This window comes from Vipera berus (genome assembly GCF_964194415.1).
Source record: "Vipera berus genome assembly, chromosome: 5".
Lineage (NCBI taxonomy): Eukaryota > Metazoa > Chordata > Lepidosauria > Squamata > Viperidae > Vipera > Vipera berus.
Window position 1 is genome coordinate 52881840 of NC_138207.1, and position 15250 is coordinate 52897089.

A 15250-nucleotide genomic window follows, 5' to 3' on the forward strand; every position below is an offset into this window, starting at 1 on the left:
GCAAAACCAAAAACTAAAACCAACAGCTTGCTGACAATGACTGGTACACTTGCAAAATGAGAAAACAAGGTTCTATCAGACTTACAGGAGAGTACAATGGGATTTAGCAATGCAGACAACCTCCTTTATGATAGAATTACTTTGTGCCAACACAAGAAGAGTTGTAGTATATTGATCATAAGCACATTGTTCATCAAAGCAAAAAACTTTGAGACAATGTTGGATTTATTGCTTGTTCATGTGATCAGAGCGCTTTGGATAAGCACAGTTATTTGCCAGACAGCATCTTATTCTGCATAGATATTTCAGAAGACAATGTGGCGATGCTGTCTCTACCTTTCTGATAAAGCAGAACTTTAAAAATGAGAGGCATCTCCCCCCCCTCTCCCCATGTATTTTTTAGGTATTCTCAGGGCTTTTTTTCTCATAGAACGCTCAGAACAGAGTTCCGGCACCTTTTTTGGATGGAACCTTGTAGGGTAGGCAAGGCGGGTTGTATGACATGTGTGAGTTCCAGCACCTTTTTCTTTTACAAAAAAAGCACTGGGTATTCTACAGAAAGAAATCCAACAGATAATGATTTTCTTATCGCTGTGGCAATTTAAAATTAGTAGCTTGCCTGGAGGAACTTAAGAACCTGGTCCTTGTAGTTTTAGCAGTGAGCCAGCCTCTGCTTTGCCCACAAAAAAAACCCCTGGTGTCACCTCCACCTCCACCTTATGCTACTTCTCTTTCTTCCGTCACCCTCATACGTTCTTTCCTTCATTAGTAAGTCGACGGAAATAAGGGAGTGAGTGAGTGCAAAAGAGGGCTTTCTGATGACTAGAGAATTTTTTACACGTTCTTCAACTTCCTTTGCTCGAAGAAGCCTGAGTAACGCTTTCCTCCTGAGCATCGCCTCGGCTTGGCCTTCCTTCCCTCTTCCTGGGGGGGGAGGGAATCTCCTCTGCCTCGGCTGGGCGGCGCTTGACCGGAGAGGCGTCTCTACTACAGAACATTCCTATGACGTTAGTCGCCTTACATGGACAGAGCTGCGCGGCTCCGGCGTTCATTCAGATAAATTGCCTCTTCTTCGAAGCGGAATCCCCTGGTTGAATTCCGGGAGAGAGAGACGCGAAGGCAGGGGAAGTACACACACACACACACACACACACGGCGCGATCGCGGCCAGGAGTGGCTTTAAGGAAGCAGGCTGGCAGTCTCTCGGGTGTTGTTTAAAATAATCACCGGCCTAGGAAGCTCGGCGCCTAGGGGGATCCTTTTCGAGGCTGCTTCTGAGAGGGGAGGGAAGAGAGCGAGAGACGGGGAAAGCGAGCCAAGATGAAGGTAACGGCTCTCGATTCTCGTCGTCTCAAGCAACTGCTACGGAAGGATCCTGCCCTGTGCCTCGTCCTGGACTGCAGGCCGTATCTCTCCTATTCGGCCTCTTGTCTCCGAGGGTCTCTCAACGTCAACCTCAACTCCGTGGTGATCCGCCGCTCCCACGGGCGGCCCGTGCCTTTACACTTCGTGGTGCCCGACGAAACGGCCCGGGGGCGGCTTCTCCTCCCGCCGGCTACTGGATCGGAAGAAGGAGAAGAAGGGGACGCCGCGCCGCCTCGGACCTTGACGGCGGTGGTAGTCCTGGATCAAAACACGAGACACTGGCGAAAGCTGAAGAAAGAGAGCACGGCGCAGATCGTGCTGAACACGCTGTCGGCAAGCGTGCCGGAGGCTGGAGCCCGGGTCTGTTTCCTAAAAGGTGAGGCCGTCGAGGAGAAAGAAGCGCCGCGGGGGTTGTGGGGGGGGGGGAGGGAGGGAGGGAAGAGACCAGTCTCCCGTCGGGTAGCTCCTGGGGAGCGCTGCTGCAGGGAATTGGAAACGTGAGTCTTTGCTAAACCGGTTCCCAAGAGAGCTCCGTCTGAATGTCTGTCGCCCGTATGTCGCAGATGAGTGAGCGGGTTCAAGAGCCCGGCGGCCCTGCTAGCAGTGTGCAGCCGTGGCCGCCTTGTTCTTAACAATACCTGTCCAGATGCTAGACTGGGTAAGTTTCGCAGAGCAAGTGAGAACCGACACGGTCACGTAAATGGCAAGTGTCTAATGCAATGTACCGTATGCTAAACAAGAAGGGACGACATACATACATTGAGCTTTCGCAACTCTCTCTATATTGAAAGGGATTTTGATCAATAGGTTTTCCTTTCAACAGATCCTCTTTGCCTGAAATTTCTGTAACTTTTTTTTCCTAATAAGTGAGAACAAAAAAAAATCCATTGGTAATCCTGTTCATCATAAACGCATGCAAAAAGGAAGGGAGGGCCAAGGGGGGGAGAAGCAAAATCAATAATCTTCTGCGCTCTAGTGTACATTTTTAGGTTGACTGATGAATCAAAGCTCACCTAGATCTGATCTTTTAGCCCAGCAAGAGAAAACATGCTCTTGTGCATATTTTTAGATGACTAATGAATCAAAGTTCGCCTAGATCTGGTCTTTTAGCCCAGATCTAACCTAAAAATATACACACAAGAGGTAAGAAATGTATTGGTTTTGCTACAAAAATTGCCCTCATGAAACCGTCCTCACATTGCAGATCTAAAGCACCATCCTTTCTTTTATACTTGAGTTTATTTAAACATACACTTGGCTCATACATAAGTAGTATGATCATTTCATGAAAGTATTAATAGAGGAGATGGGAAACAATCAGAGATATCAGAAAGCTTCTGCTTTTAAGTTAAAGGGATGCAGAATGTAGAAGTCAGCACTGCCTCCTATAGGGCAGATCTTTATCATTTATGTTATCCAGCATAAGCATTTTTGTATGTAACAAAAATGGTTGCTTTCAGATAGCAGTAGCATAGTACTTTTATTAGGAACAATTTAAATGTCTTAGTTGATCCTGTCAGAGGCATAATGATTACTGCTTTATATTATTTAAATCAAAAAATATTTTGACATCTTTTTTTCCCAATTATATCAAACAATTGCAGGAAAATCTCTAGACAGTATGCTAATTCAAATGGATACTAAATTTTTTATACTGGCATAAATAATTATTTTATTTTTAAGAAGACTCATGTCGTGTGAATATATAACAGATTTTGAAATTTGATTCCTTTGGTTGGTGGAAACATGATAAAATAAACTCATACTGTAGTTCAGGAATATTTCATCACATTCTTAACAAAGCAAAATTTTAATACGCTACGCTATGGTTCTGATAGGCTTACCAACTGTTTTGTAGTTTAGTTAAATGGCAATCTCATCTTCCCATTTCAAAATCAAAAAGTAAGTCTTGAAAGCTTTACCTCCTATTCTTAGCATTCTATTTGATACAGCAAGGCGATCTTAAGAAATGAATGTAAATATTACTCAGTGCTAACAGTTTTTTCTGTTTTAAGCTATTAAGAACATTTTAGCATGAGATACCATGGTAGAAAATTCTCTGGGTGATTTTAGGCTCAATGTCATCCATGTTGAATATCCTGAAATAGAATGTCTATTCTTGCTATGGACTGCGTGTTATCTTCTGGAAACTGGCTACACTGGTAAATTGTGTTTGAGTCACAAGCCAATGCTGCTCTTGTTATGTTTTTACCTCAGTCTGAATGTTCACAATGAACTAATGGAAGAACCTTGAGGCTTATCCCAAGGGTTTTGTCTGTTAGTGATGTGGGAGACGATTCATTGTTGCGTGGCATTAATTTTCTAAGTGGGCCTAGACTCAGGCAGTCTGTCAGGCATGAGTCAGAAAGCCTGTCAGCTAACGGCAACCACAAATGCAATCCTGCTCTTCAGAGAATACTTTTACTGCGGAGTGACATAATCCTTGTCAATCACCACCCTCATCAATATTTTTGAAAGCTTTCAGCATGTGTTATGTCACTGTCTCTAATCCATCACTCATAACATGACCTTTTTTGAAATGGTTTCTTCACTGATTTAAAAGTGAAGTTTCAGTTGATCTAGCACTGAGTTTATGTGAACAGTCACAAAAATCTTTAAAATTTATTCCTTGAATACCTCATTGGCAAGACTATTTCCTTCACATAGATAAATCATACATATTTGATTGTGAAAATGTTTTTATTGAAAGATTAATACATCTTAAAATTAAACTATGATTTCTTCCCCTATTGGAAGCAATTATTTGCTATAAGAGAGATTGTGGGGTTTTGCCACTTTCCTGTGCCTAGAATTTTGATCACTCATAGTGAAAAGGAAGAATCTCTCTTTTGCAAGATTAGCAATGCAGTATTTAGTGGAAATCATAGCATCAGAGCACAAAGGAGTGCATACAGAGAAAGAGCTAGAAAATTGGATGAAAAAGTGACTCATATTAAGAATAGTTGGCTAATCTCCTGATCCCCTGATGCTTCTGGGTTACAACTGATCTGTTGAGTTCTCTGATCTATCCAAGAAAAAATGAGATAACTTGGTTTTCTTTTTTATCCCAGAAAATAGGGATATAAAAATTATTGTAACACTTAAATGAATTCTAATGCTCACCTCCCTGCTCTAAGACAGGTAGTCCTTGACTTACAACAGTTCATTTAGTGACGGCACAGAAAAAAAGTGATTTATGACCATTTTTCACACTTGTGATCATTGTAGCACCCTTATGGTCATGTGATTTACATTAAGATGCTTGATAACTAGTTCGTATCTATGATGGTTACAGTTTCCTGGGTTCATGTGGTCACCTTTTGCAATCTTTTGACAAGCAAAATCAATGGGGAAACCAGATTCACTTAACAACTGTGTTACTAAGTTAATAACTGTAGTGGTTCACTTAACAAATATGGTAAGAAAATGGAGCAAAGCTCACTTAACAGATTTCTCATTTAGCAACATAAATTTTGGGCTCAATTGTGATTGTAAATTGAGGATTACCTGTATAAGAAGTTTCAGAAGATTAAAATTGAGGGAAATGAATTGAGGGAAAACAAATTAGAGCAAAAGTGTGGAAAAGAGTTGGCTGCTTACACTGATCATTTGGAGAATCCTAGCATCCATTTTGGATGGCAGAAAGACATAGAGCTGAAAATATACAATAATTTGTTATCCTTTTTCAACATTCTGATCTATGATAATAAACTTCTTTCTTTGTCCTTACTAGATTCTTATGGTCGTATTTTAATTAGAGAAAGCTTTTAAAAGATGAAAACACAATGTTTTTATATTGCCGTAACTGAACATTATTTATAAAATTCCCCAAGTCGCCACACCACTTTTCCTTGACTTTTACTTAACTTCCTGTTTTTTCTGTATTTTCATAAATTCCTACTGAAAATATTTCAGTATGTACCAACTCAAAGGATCTGAGGGAGTAAAGTTATAAGATAGTAACTCTGAGTAGGTTTCCTTAAGCAATGTGCCCTAATTTAAAGTGGGTTTGTCAGACATCAGGCCTCTACTAGCAAAATGGTGTGACTTCTTCACCATCCTTTTCTTTTTCTTAAGATTTGTTCGTAAGGGTTGAATGTGTAGAGGATTGTAGAGACATGTCCTCCTTTTCTCATTGTATCAGTGGAAATCCTCCTTATAAATGAAAACATAACCAAGAGCCACCCTAATCATTGTTATCCAATATAACAATGAGAAAGATTGCTTTGAGGCATACTTGATGCATACATTTATCCTCTTTACATCAGTTACCCATGCTCTAAGTTGCTTCTTAGATAGACATCAGTACCCAGGCTCTAAGTTGTATCTCAGATATATTTAGTTTACATTAATTGTATAGTAAATTTAGAAAATCTAGTTTTGTACAGAAAAACTACTCACCTGGGGCTATTTAGATGCCTAAGCCCAGCACAGGGTTTCATTAACTTTTATGACTCTTAATGGATCCATGTAATTTGCCAAGTGGCAAAGGAATGGAATTTTTTAATCAACCGACAGCAGCCTTTCAATTTGTATTTTCTCAAATTAATAAAAGCATAAAAATGTCTGAAGGAAACATTTTTTAAATATTTGAAGTTTTTCTCTTTAATTTCATAGCTCTAAATGAAAATCCCTGTTCTTTTGCTTTCTTTTCTCTGTTTTTCTTTGTAATGGGAACTCTTAATGCAATAAGAAACCCAAAAACAGGTTTAGAAAAAAATGATGATTCAGCACAGTTATATGCGACCCCCCCTAGCTTTTTTAATTTATACTTTTGTACTTACACTTTTTCTAGGCGGCTATGAAACGTTTTATTCACAATATCCTGAGTTCTGCATAGATGTAAAGCCTGTATCCCAAGAGAAGATTGAAACTGAGAAAAACATCAGCGGCTTGCATGAGAAGCAATGCATCAACCAGAAACCAGCATATGATCAGGTGTGTTTAGAGGAAGATAAGATTAATCTGTTTATGCCTTGGTTCCTTAGGGACTCTTTCTGGCACTTTCCTCTTCATAACACAGTTTATTCCTTTATTCAGATTTGGTAATATGACAAAAGGAGTCAGTTCAAGGAATTCAGGAAGAGACTGGGATTGCTGCAATCAGTCTCAAGAATAGAGGAGGAGAAATCCACATAAATCTAGTCCAGGGGTCTTCAAACTTGGCCTTTTTATGACTTGTGGACTTCAACTCCCAGAATTCCTCAGCCAGCATGCCTGGCTGAGGAATGCTGGGAGCTGAAGTCCACAAATCATAAAAGGGCCAAGTTTGAAGACCCCTGATCTAGTCCAACACCAGTCATTCCCCTCCCCAACTTCTTGCTATACAGTTTAAAGAATTAAAGTATCTTATAACTCTAGATATTTCACTGAGATGCCACCTTCATCTGAGATAGTATTCGAAGATTGATAATACCAGTTTTAAGTTTCATTACAGCTTTAACCAGGCACTGTGATAAATATATAAAATGAAATGTGCCTAGTCAGACAATGAAAAAGAACAAAGGGGCTGAAATTTTACTACAGTTGCAAAATAGTTTGTGAGTATTCTCATTTTGAATAATTGTCTATGAAGCAAATCTTTTTTTAAAAAAAAGAAAAAAAGAAAGAGAATGGAACTAAACAGGGCTGCTCCTGTATTTTAAAAAACGTGAAATCAATTTTTTATCTACTTGGATTGCTTATTTTCAAAAATGGGAAGAAAAATTATTACTCATGACAGCATATTGATAATCTCAATTTCTCTGGGGAAATTTCACTATTTGAACAGGAAAATATCATGAAATGTTAAAAGTTGATTATTCTGTGCAGAACTACTTATTAATGATAAATACTTAGCAATGGCAAATAGCATAAAATAAGTTTTCATTAAAAAAATTGATTCTGCTTCCTCAGTCTTGACCTGGCATTCTGTCCATTATTTTGGCTTGATCACATTTGATGGACTTTTATTTTCTTCCTGACCTCAGTCAGATCCATAAAATATTACTTAAAGGTGAATATATAGGTCAATCCCTAACAACCAAAGCTCTGACTTTCTGGTCACCAACATTCAGCAATAAATGTTTTTCAGAAGCAGTTTAGCATATTCTTATGTCCTAGTGGTATTCTGGTGCATCATCCATCCACAGAGAAAATGGAACATCTGATGTAGTAAAGCCACAAACTTTCTTCTGTGCCTTTCCCCATGTTCATGTTCTTCAGGTTCAGGCTATTGAATATGCTTTTATCTCCATTGAGATGAAAAACATGGATGGATGGATCTTTGTTAGCTATTAAGCTTAATTGTTGGCTTAATAATTCTAATAAGCTATGTGTCTATATCAGGGTACCACTATTAGCAACAGCCTCCAAATCCCCTTTAAAAAGTGCTGCATATGAGTAGTTTTTAACATGATTGGAGAGAAAAATTATTATATATATATATATATATATATATATATATATATATATATATATATATATATATATATATATATATATATATATATATATATATATATATAGTGAATAATAATATAGTTTGAATTTCAATATATTATGATCAAAGGTCACCCAATTGTAGTTACTCCAATTTGATTTGATTCAATTGCATTGCAAGTTACAGGTTTTACCTTGGTCCTATCTACTTCTTTGGTCTAATCACCCACTTTGTGACAGTGGCCATCACATATCATTTAGAGCTTAGTGCAGTCCCTGGTTTAAAAAAGGGATTAAAAAGTACTAGATACCTGATCTATATCTTCAAGAACAACAGCTATTCCTACCTATCTGCTACAAGCATATTGAACTGACTCTTGTAGAATAATGGTAAAGACATTTAGAGGGTGAAAAACGTAGCAAGTGCCAAAGCAGTAACAGTAGCTTTAAAAAGAATTTCCACCTTTTACAAAATCTTTCGACCATAGTTGTTCATCACAGGAACATCTGGAAGGTGTCCAAAATGCTTTTTAAAAATTTACCACAGCTGCCTATTGTCTTGATTTTATTGAAGAAAAGCCATTCAGAAGATCTACAACGACTTATTCCTCTTTTATTTTCCAGGGTGGTCCAGTGGAAATCCTGCCTTTCCTATACCTTGGCAGTGCCTATCATGCTTCCAAGTGCGAGTTCCTTGCCAACTTAAACATTACTGCACTCTTGAATGTCTCCAGAAAGAGTTCTGAACCCTTTATTAATCAATTCTGCTATAAGTGGATTCCAGTGGAGGACAGTCACACAGCAGACATCAGCTCACACTTCCAGGAGGCTATAGAATTTATTGGTAGGTGGCTTTTCTCTTCCTTTCTCTTGCAAATAAGAATAATAACTCTTGAGTCATGAAAGGAAGCCTTCCTCCACTAGTGTCAGACTTCAGAACCTTCTTCCCCTTTCCAGGAGTATTTCAGAGGATTATAAGTTTTTGTTTTTGCAGATTCCATGGACACAAACACTTCTCTATTAATTGCTATGGTAGTGTTTATGGTTACAACCATTATCTATTTCCATGGAAAGCTACTGTATATGGTCATTTGTACTTTGCTTACCTCGCCTGCCACTTTTACTTTTGGTCTGGGTCTTTTGTAATGGTTTCTTTGGCTAGCGTATTTTTAATTATTTGTTGTTAGTATTCATTTTGATATGTACCATGCAATAGATGAAGAAAGACAAAATGTAAATATATTAAATAAATATTTTCACAGAAATATCTAATTCAATTCATACTAGCAAAAACATTCTAATGGTATAGTAGATTTACTAAAGGCACTTTGGGAATTTTGGAAAATAAAGTGTATAGACATCTAGTCTATAAGCTATCCTTGCATTTCCTGTGTGAGTCCCTCACTCTTCCCATTCCTGGCCTCATGTTTTCACAATGCAGGGCTAAGCATTCTAATTTACTGCTGGGTCTGAAGTATGAAAGAAGTTTTCTTTAAGTGTTGAGTAGGACGGTATGAGACTGAAGAGAAATGAGTTGGCACACACAGGGGATACAATAAATATCTGTCTACTGAGATACTTTGAACTTTTGTGTATTCTCTGGAATTCATTGAATAGGTGCTTGTCAGACTCATTTCTACAGGAGAGTTAATGTTTTCCAAGTGCTTTTAGCTGGCTTAGATATTATATACATATATAGTACAGAGATAAAAACCATAAATAGTAGAGTCAAATAGCTAGACATCTGATAGATTTGTCCAAAGCTTAGGTAACCAACCATATAGATATCTTGTGGAAGGTCGGGAGAAGAAGCAGATGTAGTTCATTAGGGATAGGAAACTGGCATGTTAACCTACAGTTAACTTTTAGATGACAGTTTTCTATTAATGAAAGTATTGCAAACGAAGTTTTAGTGTAAAATTATGGTTAAGTCCTATTCTATTTGGAAAAATTTGTCAGCCCCTAAATAGGAGTAGCTTAGTGCTACAACAGGTTCATTAAGTAGGCAGGATTGCTTAATTTGTTTATAGAGCTCAGTTCAGTTATTTACATAAATTGTTTTAAGAGGATAAATTATTTGGATATGATTCTTGAAATATACTGTTTCTGGCTTTTTGAGGAAAAAAATCTAATTCATATCCAACTAAGAAGCCACCCATTCAAATCTTTCTCTTACTATTAACTTGTTAGGTAGCATTAAGCAACATCTCTTGGTCTTTTCCTCATCCTTATCCTTCAGTGTGAGAGAGTATCCTGTCTAGTAGGCTTTATTCACTTACTATCTTTATATTCCACTTTGGGTTTGAGATGCTCCCCATTTTCCCATAAAAGCAGCCTTATGAAGTGGAGTGACTCAAAATGAAACACCAATGTGTTTCAAAGATGAATATTGATTTGAACCTACATTTTTGCAAGAACTAATTATTGAGACGTCTAAGCACTTTACATATCAATGCCTATTCAATACTGTGTAGTAAATAAGAGTGCAGGTTCTTTGCTTTAAAATTAAATGACTTCTGTAGATGCTTCAGGAAGCTTTGTAATAACAATTAGGGAGTATGTGACTCTGGGTGGAGTACAGCATGGCTTGTAAATGTAACAGGTTTCACAATAGGATAAAACTTGGAAATTCATTTCCTAGTCCAGCTTAAAGCAGTTCAGTTCTATTTTTAATCCTTGCATTTTACACAAGGAGCTTATTTTCAGCATTTTCTTTTTAATCTTATAACAATAATTGAATTGTGTGAGTAACCTTGGGGCCTCCCATTGCGTAAAATGGTAGCTCTGCTTAAGCCATTTATAGTCTGATTTAAGACCGAGTGCCACTTATCAAGGGTTGTAATTAGAGATTTTAGAGTAGTTTTTTGTACAGTGTGTGGTGGAAACCCCAGGAGCCCAGGGCTTGGCATTTTGGGTTCAAAATGCATACTAAACGTCTACAAAAAAGATCTCATAGGGTGGGGACAAAGGCACTGCCTTCTGTGTACCTAATGAGCAGGGAAATACACTCATTTCCATCTGCTTTGAGAGCGTACGTATATAAAACTTTTTACTGCCAGATTGTGTTTCTTATGAAAAGAATCAAACTGTTTTAGTTTTTTTTATATAGAACTGTAGAGTCCATTTTATTAAACATCTGCTGCCATAATGTGCTAGATTTGGCAAGGGTGAAGGGAAGGAGTGAAGCCTTTTTATCTACCACACAGTCATTAAGAGTTGTAATTTTTGTGTAAATGTGGCCAACAAGAACAAGGAGAAATTACTTTCCTGGTGTTTGTTGCATCTATAAAATACCTTCCGAATGTCCTTCTCTTAGCAATCTGAAATGAGTGATAAAGTGAAATATGGGAGACCCTTCGCATCATGGCATATTTACGTTTTATTTATTTATTAAACAATTCTCTATGGCTACCCACCTTAACTAAGGTAACTCAGTGAGCAAAAAAATTAAAATAAATAAACAAGCAGGAAACAATTTTTAAAAACTAGTCAAGGTCACATATACAGTAGTAGCCAAAATTGTGGAAACTTTTGGGAAAAGTGTATTTTTGAGGTTTGATGGCTAATAACACTTTTTTTTCCAGTAGTGCCATAAAATTATACATCAGTAGAAAGATAATTTAATCAAGAATGTAATGCAACAGTTTGTTCAATTATCTGTACTGTATTCTATGAAAAGTTATAGCCAAATAACCAGAAAAAGGAAGCACAACTTGCTTAGGTTGATATCAGGTAGCTTTCCTTCATCTGATTGTAGCCAATGAGCATGAGTGTTTAGAGAGCCAACCAGGTGTCATCTTGTTTTGGCAATGAGCCAATCGGATCACAGTAGGATTCAATTACTGATGTCATGTATTGAAGCTGAGAGGAGGACATTTGTCAATGTGTTATGTGATCGCTATCAAGTTGGTTGGCGTTTTTTTCCCTTTCATTTAGTGAGCTTGTAAAACGTAATAAAATTAAAGTAATTGTACAAAGAGTTGACTGGTCACCCAGAAAGTGATGTAAAATAGTATTATTAAGTTAACAAGGCTACAGTTATAAAGAAATTAGAAGAAAAATTGGTGGAAACTTAACCAACAGTGGCATTTCTACTGTACACTTTTCCCAAAAGGTTTCCACAATTTTGGCCACTACTGTATGTTTGGCTTCGCTAAGATCTGGACCCCAACACCTGGAGGAAAAGCCAGGTCTTCAAAGGCCTTCTAGAGGGTCAGGGCTATCCAAAGCTCAGAGAAATATTGCTTGATAAGGCAGGAGCCATGCCATGGCATGCTATCAATAGAGGCATTCAGTCATGGTGATTGCAATAGCTTCCATATTTAGTCAAATTCATTTCTTCCTTTCAGATTGCACCAGACGGGCAGGGGGCAAGATCCTGGTACACTGCGAAGCAGGGATTTCTCGCTCTCCCACAATCTGCATGGCTTATCTAATGAAAACAAGAAAATTCCGCCTGGAGGAAGCATTTGATTACATCAAGCAACGGAGGAGTCTGATCTCACCAAACTTCAGTTTCATGGGGCAGCTGTTGCAGTACGAGTCAGAAATTTTGTCTTCGGCTCCTAGCCCTCCTGTTGCATCTTGCAAAAGGGATGCTGTGTCTTTCTTCACAGAAGAGCTGGCTTTGAGCAAAGGTTTTGCCTTTCCTACCTCGGTTTTGAATGCAGTGCCCCTGCACTCACCTGTCCATCCACTAACGTTGAACTCTATTGCTGCAAATTCATCATGCTGGGCCCTCTTGGGAACAAGAGACAGTACAGTTCCATGAGGTGAGGTGATGATAACAAGATATTTCATCTATACGCAATACAGAAGCCCTTATTTATTTCATTCTGTTCCAGACACTGGAATGACTGTCTACATCAGAAGGGAAAATATGCTTTTATGTTGAGATGGAGTGGAGATGAATGAATTTGGCACATTGAAGCTCGGGGCCAGTTATGCAATTTGGAGTTATCATGTGCTAAATTTAGCAAATTCCAGGTTTTAGCTCAGATAATCTAAGGACTCTACTTAGAACTTAGAGATATTGTTCCCAGAAGTAAATGCCCTTCATTCTGGCTAAGAACTTCTGTAGTTCCTGGGTAGATAGAATAAATCTCTTCAGAGGATAATGTGTGCATATTTATGAGTGTTTTAAATAATTTCTGAAACATTTGTGCATTCACTACTGTACATCGAGACCTTGTTGGAATAGAAAGAACCACATTTTTTAAAAAGTTACTCAGACCTGTCTGGTTGCTTCTTAGTTCCTGCCTCCTTCTCTCTTTTAATTATAGACTTATGTTGAAGTGTAAGCAATAAACAGCTGTGTCAGGAAAAAAAAGCTGTAACAAAAAGCACAATTTACGGAAGAGCAAACCTTGATATTACTTGGTGTTGGCAAAAACTTGAATGCTTGCCTTTTTTCTTTCTTTTGTGGATTCCTAAAAAAATGTCATAAACTGCCATATGCAAGTGAATTAGAAAGCTGGAGAAACAAATGCCTCTTCTCCCCCTTTGCACCAATCAGCCTCCATTATTTGTTAGTGTACTACAGAGTTCAAGGTTAAAATTGGACCCTTACTTGAAAGCCTCTGCTTTATGCTGTTATCAGCAGGATGAAGTAAATTCAGGAGATAATTTCTAGTTACTAAGGCTGCAAAATCATGAGAATTTCATACCTCATTCTCCAGCTCAGTCCAGTTAGAGCTGACTTTTCATCCGATGTGCTTCAGATGTTTTAACTACAACTCCTATTATCATGAGCCAGGATGTGAAGGGGATAACTTGGTGTTTGCTAAATCCTGTATTTTATTCCTTACTCTACAAAATTGCTCTTTTCAAAACAGTGCATTGATTTTGTCATAATGCTATATGATTATGTAACACAAGTATAACACAGCTTGTTTGTTTTTCACTACTTGAGCATACCCACCGTGTCTTAGCATTACAACATGGGGTCTATGAGCCATTTGGTAATAAACCATGATTTGAAAAATCTTATTTTAAAGTTGATGTGTGAACAGAGCTATTTTGTTTCCTGTATTTCATTGTTCTACAAGAGACCCCCACAACATCCTCCTTCAGGCATTGTTCTTCATATACTACTAGAAAGCCTTAGCAGTTCTAGAAGTGGCAATACAGCCTACCTTTCTTTTTGTCTACCTTAGCCACCAAATAACAGATTAGCAAGGGGATAGCTACAACTAACTATTCAAAATACTGTATTGCCAAATTCCAACTTGCCTGAATTAACAAGGGGTACGGTGGGTGAACTTCCTGGTCCTCAAGACACAGTTGAAGTCTGAATTGCCTATATAAGGTTTACAGATTCATTCTAAGGTATTTATTCTGGATATCTGGTGACAGAAAGCCCCAAGTTTCACAATGAGGTTTGACATGTTTCAGAAGGCTGCAAAATAATTGCATGTTAGTCACTGGGTCATATGTAAAACATACGTTTTAGCTAGTGGGCTGCTAAAAGTAAAGAAATTACTGTATGTAATATCTGACAGGTATTCTCTTAAGCTCCTGATTTTTGTTGATTGAACTGGTCAATGATGTCAAAGCAAGTATTGTAACTAACAGACAATCCCATAGCAAATTGTTACATAAAGGACAATTTTGGAATTTCTGACTTTGTTCTGTGAAAATGTATTTTTCTTTGTACATTGAAATTGAATTTATGGGTTTTTATATTTTTTTAATGGGAGGGGGGAAAGAAGAAAGACAGTCTGAAAAACAATAAATGTCCCCCCAAAAATGTTTTTCAACTGAATGACAATCCTTAATGAAGGACATGTGGACTCGTGTTCCTTGTGTTGACTTTTTTCATTTCGCATTCCAGCCTATGGAATTATTTATTTTTTAGCAAATGGGACTAAAACAAAAAACAGATAATCTGTACATTTAGCGTGTTCCCTGCAGGTGGCTCCGTGTTCTGCTGTGGCTTTGTCCTGTTACCATTATTTTTTTCTAAATATGGGGAAAGACAAGAATTGGTTAGAAAACGTGTTGCTTCTGTGCACATGCCACCATTCTGGCACCAATCTGGTTTCTTGCAGTTGATGCTGGCCTCACATTCTTAGAAAATAAAACTTAGAAAATAAAACAAGAAGCCTAGCGTTTTGTTTGAGAGTCTGCAAGAAAAGCCATAATCTTGGTAATGGGTGCACACGTGATTGCTGAGGTCAACAACAACTTGACATCATGTAAACAACTAACCAATGCACCAGCCCAAACATTTTACCATTCCTCTTATAACATTCTCTAGTTTTTTCTGCTATTGCAAATCTGGGGGGGGGGGGAATAGTCCCTGAAGTGAAAAATCCATTGTTCAAACACCCAAGAAGCAATGGATGGAAAATAATCAAGAAGAGTACCAACTTAGAACAAAGGAGAAATTTCCTCGCTGTGAGAACAATTGATCAGTAGAAGGGCTTTCCTCCAGACGTTGTGTGTGCTACAACACTAGAGATTT

The 15250-nt window shown here is 37.9% G+C and overlaps 1 protein-coding gene across 1 annotated transcript; it reads left to right on the forward strand.

Annotated features, from left to right (window-relative positions):
* Nucleotides 1–938: 938 nt before the first annotated feature.
* Nucleotides 939–14812, forward strand: DUSP5 (dual specificity phosphatase 5). Its single transcript, XM_081328521.1, has 4 exons — nucleotides 939–1741; nucleotides 6161–6303; nucleotides 8410–8629; nucleotides 12135–14812. The coding sequence occupies exons 1-4, from the start codon at nucleotides 1321–1323 to the stop codon at nucleotides 12554–12556; spliced, it is 1206 nt and encodes a 401-aa protein (XP_081184647.1). The 5' UTR covers nucleotides 939–1320; the 3' UTR covers nucleotides 12557–14812.
* The last annotated feature ends 438 nt before the right edge of the window (nucleotides 14813–15250 follow it).